The sequence below is a fragment of the Momordica charantia genome, assembly GCF_013281855.1.
Source record: "Momordica charantia cultivar OHB3-1 chromosome 8 unlocalized genomic scaffold, Mcharantia_2.0 BLBB01000008.1, whole genome shotgun sequence".
Classification (NCBI taxonomy): Eukaryota; Viridiplantae; Streptophyta; class Magnoliopsida; order Cucurbitales; family Cucurbitaceae; genus Momordica; species Momordica charantia.
Window position 1 is genome coordinate 17,500,026 of NW_028275166.1, and position 10,859 is coordinate 17,510,884.

General features: G+C 32.0%; 1 protein-coding gene across 1 annotated transcript; it reads right to left on the bottom strand.

Annotated features, from left to right (window-relative positions):
- Positions 1-1,106: 1,106 nt before the first annotated feature.
- Positions 1,107-1,699, bottom strand: LOC148209668 (ribonuclease MC-like). Its single transcript, XM_088126944.1, has 2 exons — positions 1,652-1,699; positions 1,107-1,547 (listed from the first exon to the last, which is right to left on the bottom strand). The coding sequence occupies exons 1-2, from the start codon at positions 1,697-1,699 to the stop codon at positions 1,107-1,109; spliced, it is 489 nt and encodes a 162-aa protein (XP_087983070.1).
- Positions 1,700-10,859: the final 9,160 nt, after the last annotated feature.

A 10,859-nucleotide genomic window follows, 5' to 3' on the forward strand; every position in this document is an offset into this window, starting at 1 on the left:
AAAAAAAAATAAAAAAGCATCGGCGACGAATTCTAAGTTTGGTCGCCGAAGGCTAGGTTCGGGACAAAAATTACCTTCAGCAAACCAAATCAGTTTCATCGCCGAAGGTACCTTCGACGACCAAATTCATGTCGTCACCAAAGATTCGGCAACCAATTCCATGTCGTCGCCGAAGACATCTTCAGTGACAACTACGAATTTGGTTGTCGAAGGTACCTTCGGCCACAAAAACGAATTTGGTCGCCGAAGGTACCTTCGATGACAAAATAAATTTCGTCGCCGTAGGTGGCCTTCCGCGATGAAAAACAAAAGTCATCACCGAAACCCTCCTCGCGACCGAGCAACGGTGACGATTCTGGCAACGACTTATTTTCTTCGCCAAACGTTTTTGGGGACGAATTTTGACCTTTTAACGACGAAATTTGTCATCTTCGAAACCCTGAATTCTTGTAGTGAGTGCTGACTTACTTTTTGCAGCTTCGCTTTCTATCGGGATCCACAAAGACGTTTGAGTGCCAGATTGATGCTCAAATATAACAGACAAACACTCCATTGTCTAAGTCAGTCCAAGTTCCAATCTATATAAGTCGGTTTCAGACATAATAGCATACCTATGTACGAGAGTGCGTGCGTATATATAGGAGTTGAAAAAGAGACTCTTCTGGTACAACCGTTACAAAGGTTGTTACATGGTTACATATAGTTTCTCTTATAGTTTGGTATCCACATAAAGGCGCGAGCTATATATACACTGGCATTTCCTATGATAGACAATTTGTCAAATACAAAGCTATTTCAAGGTAAGTAGGTTGTTTACTAGAGAAAAGATAGATCCAACTAGATACTATATCTTTGTTTAGTCTAGGTGGCTGGTTTTATTTTACCCTCCAACCGTTATTAAATAAAAACAAAATTTTGTGGTTGTGAAGTGAAGACTAATAAAAGGAGATAATTTATTGAAAGTCATTCCATATTATTCATTAATTTCATAACATACATAGAAGGCAAACATTATTAAGAACCAGAGGATGGGTAGATATTATTAGGAAAACATAAGCTTCAAATTACTAAACCAGGTGATAAGGAGTAGTTGGTGTGTCGAGATATTACTGCTTTTTCACTCCTTCCGGATACCATGGGTACCAATACACGTAATTGCCGCACGTGACGACATTGGACGGACAGTCTATAATGGCCCGATTGCTCTTTGCGAAACACAAAATAATTTCATGCAACTGTCTCTCGCGGGAGTAATCATTTGTGTTGCACCGAAGGCCTGGCAACTTCTGTGTTATCTTGCGAATTGCGTTATTGATACTACTCTTTGAGTATACGTCTTCACTAGGATAGATGTCTTCCTTATCGAGAGCGGAATAGATATCGTATTTAGCATACGTGTCTAGTCCGAACGTAAAATAGTCCAGTTGACTCAAAGATGGATAAGAACATGTTCCATGGGTTGTCCACTCGTGGCTCCATAGCGTCGGGTTTGTTCCGTAGATTACACTTGGCCAATCGGCGTTTAGACGATTTCTTATCGTCGAGATCTAGAGAGAGTCAAATATTATACATCGTCATACTTTGAAAATAAATTAATCCAACACCGGTTTACAAATATGAGTTACCTTGCTACCATCATAGGCCGGCGTACCAGGACATTGCGGATAAGATCCCGACGATAAAGTTGGCCACACGCCATGGATACTAAATCTATCTTGTGGAGTGTTAACACACGGAGTCTGCAGGTTTGCATCACTACATGTAGCTGGTTGCCATTGCAGTGTAACTTGATAGTAATTGTAATCACAGCTTGCTATCACTACCAAGGTGCTAAAAACCAACACAATTCCTTTCTTTTCCATTTCTAGTTGCTTTCTTTATAGGATATACAGCTGCTATTTATAGCCATTCCCAGAGTTGTAGGCAATTTTAACTTTGCTTCTAGTTCCCAAGCTTTACATTATAGGATTCAACTTCTTTCTTTTCTTTTTTTCTTTTTTTTTATCTCTTTATTCTCTACATCATTTTAAATGAGTACAAATGATATTAATTTTTTTTTTTTTTTTTTTTGATAATGATAATAATTTTTTTCTGAATTAGTAAACATGCTAAATTGGCAAAAATTATAGTAAGTTATTGAAATAAGCTATTAAAACGGGTCCTATTCCATAATAAAATAATAGATAAATATTGTTGGCAATATGAACCCACCGCAAATGAGATTTTTCTAAATAATTTTTGTGAGTTATGAAAAGAAGTTAATCAGTATTGGATACATTGAAAACAACAAATTAAATTAAATTGCACGAGACACGATGTGACCACCCTCACATTCTTAATGTTTGATTCTTAAGAAATAAATACATAAAATAAATTTTCGTCATTTTTTTTTGTTTCAGATTCTTAATATATATCTCGGTATTTGTAGACTCTAAACCCACAATTGGTGAGGATTGAGTTTTAAATAAAAAAATTCCGATTGGTTGAGCTGTTTCATTCTTATCCAACCAATCCATCGTGAATCATGTGGAGTAAGGTTTTTTCTTCTCTACATAATTTAGGTTTCAACTTCTTTCTTTCTTTCTTATTATTTATTATTTTTATTTTTTTATTCTCTACATATTTATGCACAATTTTAAATGAGTACAAATGATAATGATTTTATTATTATTATTATTATTATTATATTATTATTATTATTATTTTAATTCTTAAACATGCTAAAACAGCATAAATTATAATAAGTTATTGAAATAAGATATTAAAACGGGTCCTATTACACAATAAAATAAGAGATAAATATGATTAGCAATATGAAACTACCTCAAACGAGACCTTTTTTTTTCTAAATATTTTTGTGAGTTATGAAAAGAACTGGTCATTGTTGCATGCAATGAACTAACAAGATAAATTAAATTGCATAAGGCAACAATGTGACCACCATCAAGATAAGATTCTTAAAAAATAAATACATAAAATAAGTTTTGGTCACTTTTTTTTTGTTTTAGATTCTTAATATATAAATACATAAAACTTCTTGCAATCATCATACAACACTACACTTCCATATCCTCGTATTTGTAGACTTTACACTCACAATTGGTGATGATTTATTTTTAAATTAAAAAAACAAATCAATTGGTTCATTTCAATCTACCAATCGATCAATTTTGTTTAGTACAACATGTGAAGGTGGGGGATTGAAACATTTTGGTTGGGATATATGTTAATTAGTACTAAACTATGCTTACTTTGGACCAATCAACCGATTATTAAATTAAAAAAAAGTTCATTGTGAATCACACGAAGGAAGGAGTTGAGAGGACAAAAAAGAGAGAGAGAGAGTGGGAGAGAGACGGCTGAAAGAAAGGAGAGAGAGGAGGTAGAGGGACGACACAAGGTAATTCACATGTCATTGAAAGAAAGGAGAGAGGGAGGTAGAGGGACGACACAAGGTAATTCACATGTCATTGAAAGAAAGGAGAGAGGGAGGGAGAGGGATGACACAAGGTAATTCACATGTCATTCCTCCCATAAAGACAAACATTATATTCCAATGAACCAATTATCTGTCTTGTGTGAACTTAATAAAAAATAACAAGTACAAATAACAACAAACAAATGCAAGACACACTCAATTTTAACGTTATTCAAGGGCAAGAAGTTCAAATAAAAAATTGAGGGGTCGTTTGTTTTCCGAGAAAGTAGATGTCGAACATCTACAGATACCTACAACTTCATATGTCTGAAATTTTAGACGTTCGACATCTTCAGTAACCACATTTATTTTGTATTAAAATTTATAAGGATATGTGAGAATATTGCGGTAGTCATGTTTATTTTGCATGACTCATTATTGAGAATGTGTTAATTTATAGAATGTTCCAAAAATGACATATGATTCTTCATATAATTTATACATTTATCTCATAAAATAGATTTATTTTAATTAATTTAATATATATTTTTGTGTAGAACAAATTAATTCATAGTAATTTAATATAAATTTTATTTTTAATTTGAATATTTTTCTAGAAAAACAATCATATAATTGATGTTATTTTTAAGGAAATTCATTTACCTCATCGTCACATTGTTCGGTAGTAAGAGCCAAAATAAAAAATAAAAATAGCACATGTATGTCTATTGTAAAAAAATAAATAAAAAAAATTTTCTTTAAAATTATATATTTTTATGATAATTAATTTTATTTAATATAATTTCTTCAAAAAATATTAAAAATAAATGGAGAATATTATATAATTTAATTATAGTTTATATTATATGTAAATGTAATTTACAAATATACATACCTAATGACATAAAGTTGCTTGATGATAATTACATTAATTTATATTTAAATTAATAATAAATATTCTTTTGAATAAAAAATAAATAAAATTGATGAAAAAATATATATAAAAAATGAAACACAAAAATTTAAAAAGTATCCCAAACTCATGAGATGCCATCGGTATGGACACCTTACGATACTTAGGCATCTCAAGATGCCTGGTATCCTACATTCCTACAAAATAAATGTGAGAACATATCCAGATCCCAGTGTAACGCCCCGGGTCACTCAGGTTAGTTAGTCTCGAATCAGGAGATTTTCATTTATTTTAAATTAAACTTTAATTAAATTTATATATATATTGGGCTCTGTGTGGTTGGTTTTGTCTTAAGTTGGAATGGATTTCTTTTCTCTTGGGCTTGGTCATGTTGGACCTTTTGGGTTGGTTTAGTTTTAAAACAAAGGAAAAGAAAGTTAATAAAAAGAAAAGAAAAGAAAACACATAGGGTTTTTCCATCTTCTTCTTCCTTCTTGCCCTAGTCGCCGTCACCCCCCCTCGTTGAGTTTCTTCTCCGGCGACCACACCTCACGGCGGAAACTGTAGCGGCGGCGTCTCCTCGAACCAGCAACAGAGCGACCCCTCGGCGATCTCCATCGGCAGCGGTTAGCGAGCAACGGCAGCACTTCAGCGGCGGCGCGACTTCGAATCCCTTCGGCAGTCGTCGACGGCAGCAGCGCGGCGTTTTCCGGCAGAGACCCACGAACGGCGGCGCGACCTTCTCCTCGGCGGCGTTCGAGCAGCGACGGCCGACGACCCACGGCGTTCCAGCGGCTGCAATTCGTAGCAGGTGCAGCGGCGGACTGGAGTGTAGCGGCTGTGTTTGGGTGTTTTTGGCGGCGTCTCGGAGTTTCGGTGATAACCCACAACCCGTGGAAGCGTGGTTTGGATGACCCAAACGTTGTTTTAGCGTTCAACAGCGTCGAAAGAGGAGTTGAAGTATTTTTCCTCTGCTGCAACTCGAGGACAGCAGCGTTTCAGTAGCATTCGGGCTTACCCACATCCGTTCGGAGCTCGATTTAGGCTACCCACACCTTGGTGAGCTAGATCTAGGTTACTCACACCTATACGAAGTCGATTTTGTGGTAATGAGTCATTTGAACCCTCTTAGGATTAATTTCGAAGGCTGAAACGTATATGTAACTTGCTGTTTTTCTTGTTTTAGTGCCTAGGTGTGAGATCGACGCAAAACTTAAGGGTGTGGTTGTGTGTAAGTAGACAAGGGGCGTGTGCGTGCATTAATGTGTGCTAGTTGGTCTCTAATGTGCTATTTTGTGATGTTTAATATTGATTCTGATACGCTATTGTGCTAGGTAACTCTCGTTTGTGTTAATCTGTATACTTGGTGTAGTGTTGAATATTCGTCGGTGATGATGGTGGAATTTTGCCTTGCTAAACTGCTGAGAATTGTTGTGGGATGATGTATGTTTACAAAGGATGCACGTTAAATTAGAATTATTGTGATTATGTTTTCTTATGATGTGGGCGTGCTTGTATAGTTTACATAAGTGTTCATTTATGATGTGAGCGTGCTTGTTGAGCATATATAAACGTTTCTTTATGTTGCAAGCCTGCTGGTCTGAGTCATATTATTTTCTTATGAGATGTGGGTGTAATAGAAGCATATTTTCGGACCTTGTTCGCAGGCTAGGGGTTGATGTGGAGTTGACTATGATAAGGAACGTTGGATTCTTGGGGAAAGTGAATGGGTGAGTGTCAGGGCCTCGGGTATAAATGGTCGGGGCTGATACGTCACTAATTGAGTATCGAGGCCTCGGGTAGAAATGGTCGAGGGTCGATGCGAGGAGTCTTTTGGAAGGAAAACTATTGGGGCCTTGGGTAAAAATGGTCAAGGGCCGATAGATGGTGAAGTCATCGGGGCCTTGGGTAAAAATGGTCGAGGGCCGATGCAGTAGTGTCGGGGCTCTGGGTATAAATGGTCAGGGGCCGACTCTACTCGAAAGAGTTAGCTGTGGAAGGCTGGGATAGCTGTGATAAGCGTAGAGGTACTTGAGATGTTAGGGAGACTCGAGGGTGGTAACTAAATTGTTCATGGTTGTGGTTAACGCTGAATCTTATAGAGTGTGTCTATGTTTGATTGCATAATATGATGAAGAGCGTGACTATGAATGTTACATGATTGTTTGTTGAGCATGATGTTTGTGTGTTGTTGGTGAGGGCTACTTACGGAGTATATTTTATATACTCACCCCCCCTCTACGATTATTGTTTCAGGTGAAGGTTTCGTTGGCAACTGTGGTGATGAGACGGAGGAGACATGACGAACGGGGACCATAGGCTACGTAGTTACTTTTGCTTAGCTTAAGTTTTAGATGGTTAAGACCTTATGTTTTGGTCAATAAACTATTGTTCTTATTTGAATAATTGGGAGGTTCCCACTTGTTGTTTATTTTATTTCGGGATAGGTGTTTATTTTAGTTTTCTTCCATTCATTGAGTTTTGCCTAGTTGGAATAATAAAGTTGCCTCATGAGGTTGTCCACGAATGATGTTGATTGATATTCTATAGAGTTGATTCATTGTTAAATTGATGAGAGGTGAAGCTTGAGTTTATATAATTTTTTCACAGGGAGTTGACATCTCGTGTTTCGGGTTAAGTTTAGACAGTTGGGTAGTTAACGTGACCTAGAAGTGTGTGGGAAGTTCTGGGGCGTTACATCCTAGTGTAATGGAAATCTTAGATTACTACCAAACAAACGGTCCTCAAGTCAATATATTCACTATAATTACTTAATGGTAAGCTACATCAAATTCTCTAGAATCACCCTTATAGATACCATCATAAATCAATCATAGATAACTATTCATGTTGTTATAACTAATTAAAACAAATTTAATGAAAAATATTATAGAAAAATTGAAAATTTTAAAGGACGGGAGAGAAGCATAAAAGGACAATAAATAAATTAAAAAGTATATATAGACTAAAAAATATACATAATTATTAAATCGGTTTTAGAAACCTAATTCATATCATTTCCAAAAAAAACCCCTTTTTTCTAAGTATGCCAACTAATTTGTGCACGTTGAATCATACTTTTTCATATGTCAAATTATGTATAGAGATATACATTTATATTTAGTACGACAATATATGTGGGTGAGATTCTTACTCCATAACTACATGTATATATTTATTTATGTTTAAGTAATTCTATAAAATTGTTGTTAAATTTTTTAATAAAAAGTTGATATATGGTTAAATTATTCTTTTATTATCATATTTAACCATCTCAACATGGTCACTCAGATACTACTTGATATAACCAAACTGAACATACCTTAAGTGGCTAAGGCACCTATCTCTGACCAAAAGGTCATGAGTTCGAATCTTTACCCTTACATGTTGATACATTAAATCTAAATTGTTAATAAACAATATCTAGCTGGCTCATCACCAAAATTTATTTCTTTTAATTTGTCCACCAACCCATTTAAATAATAGTAAATTTGAAAACTTTAAAAGATAAGGGACAAAGTTGATAAAAACATAATAGATCTATGACCATGTGTAATATACTAGTTTCTTGCCATGTGTCATGCACATTTATATATCTAATATGATACGATTTATAATTTTATTAATAATTAAAATTAATTCATCTTATTTTCATTTTAAAAATTGTTAATCTTTTATATTAGTATATATCTTATTTTGTTATTAAAAATTATAGTTATATTTTAGGATTAAAAATATATATTTTCCTTAATTTTTTTAGGAAGAGGAAAATTATTATGTTGGAAATTATAAATTCTATGGTAGTTTATTAGAAATTTTAATGAACTCATTCTTTCTTTTTCATATTCATTTTGAGATAAATATTTTTATCTAATTACCTCAAATATTATATATTTTTGTTTAAAAAATAATTAAGTTAATATATTTGAATTATTGTTACTAAAGAAATATGAGAAATATTTTAACAAAGATGTTAAATTTATTATAAAAATTTGAACCTATATGATTGTGTTACCAAATTAAAATTAAAACATGTACAAACATTTTAAATAATAAAAAATATAATAATACAAATCATAAAAAAATATTAACAAAAAAAAATATAATAATATAGCCATCGATGTAATAACAAAAATAAAAACAATAGTAACAATTTTTTTAAATGAAACTATCAATACACGCATTCTTAAAGATAGATTTATCTTGTTAGGTAAAATAATCATTTAATTTATCAAAGTAAAATTATAACTAATACTTAGGAAATTAGAATATAGCTTTAATTTATAAATTTTGTGCCGATTTGAACTTAGCACGTATGTCTTGACTCTTGAGTTGCTTTAAAGCAACAAATGGGAGAGAACTCAAAGTAAAGAAAAAGCGTTGCTCAAAGTGTTACTAAAAAATGATAGAAGAAAATGTCTATTTATATTTAGATGATTGATGAAAAAAGTTACCAATGTTTTAGAATTCTCAGACTTTTGAAATTCTATTATGTGTTATTATTAGTGAAAATAATTAATCATAAATTAAAAATAACAACCTTTTACGTATTCTAACTTTTCATATTCCATGTCCTAAGAAAAATAAACTTTTTAGATTCCATGCAATTGTTATGGTTGATATTTACTATTTATAATTTTTTTAATAATGTACTATTTATCATTAATTTAGCAGGAAATACCTATTTAATTCACTAGATGATGAAAATTTATAAATTTTTTGAAATTCTATTATTAGTTATTATTAATGAAAATAATCAAGATGTTCATAAATTAAACGGCCACCTTTTACATATTAGAATTTATTAGATTTCATGCGGTCTAAAAAATAAACTTTTTAGATTCCGTTATGGTTGATATTTATTATTTAAATTTATTAATTAGTTTACTATTTACCATTAATTTTTTATGACATATTTTGTAAATTTATAAATTAAAAAATATTATAATGGTCTAAAAGTTTTATTTCAATATGTAATAAACATGCTAAATTTCTTATAAAATTTGAATCTATAACCCCTTTAAGTTACCAAATTAAAATTAAAATATGCAAACTAATTTTAAATAAAATAACATAATATAAAAAAAAAATAATATAACAATTATAAAACCAGAACCAAAAAAAAAAACAATAGTAACAACACTAAAAAAAATAAAAACTAAAAACAGTACACACATCGTTGAAGATAGATCGACTTTATTAAACAAATATCATTATTTAACACTACTAGAATTTTGGGATTTTATGACGGCAGTGAACAATAAAATACTATTCAACATTGTTTAAATACATCACGAAAGTTAAAAAAAACATTTTTTGAGGGAAAACTTGAGGTGCGTTTTTGGCGGGAAATGACGGAGTGTTCCAGATTGTTGTGTTTTCGTGACGAATTTTATGCGTCACGATAAGTTGCCCAAAACTTATTTTTCGTGACGTCTAAAAAACGTTACGAAAAACTTGAGGCGCATTTTTGGTAGGAAAAGACGAAGTTCTTCGGATTGACGGCTTTTTCATGACGCGTAGAAAACATCACGGAAGATTATTTTTCGTGACGTGTTAGAATCGTCACGATACGATAAGAAGATTTTAGGGTTATTCATGAAAATGTAAGGCTTTACGTGATGTTGTTTATACATCACTATAAGTTGGAAAACTATATTTGAGTGATGTATGTTTAAAACGTCACTAAAATTGCTTTTCGTGATGAAGTCAATTTTCCATGGATTTTTTTTCATCAATCCAAAAAGATTTAAATAATTCTTACATTTTCAATACAATAGATTGCCATTTGATATTGCAAATCTTAAGAAAAATAAAAATACAAATTTTTGTTGAAATTTGTAAATTACAAAACTGGAGACAAAAAATAAAGAAATTAACTTAGGGATATTTTAAGCTAATTTGTTGGAATTTAAGTTAAGAAAACATAAAATTCTAAAAGCCTAAAATTTATTCGAAATTTTGCACGCAGAATATTAATTAAGTTTTTCATTGTATTATTTCATCAATCCAAAACGATTTAATTAATGCTTACATTTTCAATACCACAGATTGCAATCTGATATTGCAAAATCTTAAGAAAAATAAAATAGAAATTTTTGTCGAAATTTGTAAATTACAAAACTGGAGAAAAAAATAAAGAAATTAACTTATAGACATTTTAAGCTAATTTGTTGGAATTTAAGTTAAGAAACATAAAAGTCTAAAAGACTAAAATTTATTCGAAATTTTGCGGTCATAATATTATTTAACTATTCAGGGCCAAGTAATTGCAATTTTTTTTACTCTTTAATTTTACCTATATATTTTAATACCCAAAAAATTCCTAGACATAGGCTCTCTTATCTGTTAAACGTAAGTTGAAGTTTGCTTTATTTAGAATTCTAGTGTTTCGTAAATATATGTAAATACTTGCATAAGTTGAGCGTAAATGCGTGATAAGTGCCAAGGTTGCTCGGGGTTTACAAAGCTTGAGGTCCTTTATGAAATTCTTGTAAACATTCACAAAAGTGACTAACTTACCGAATG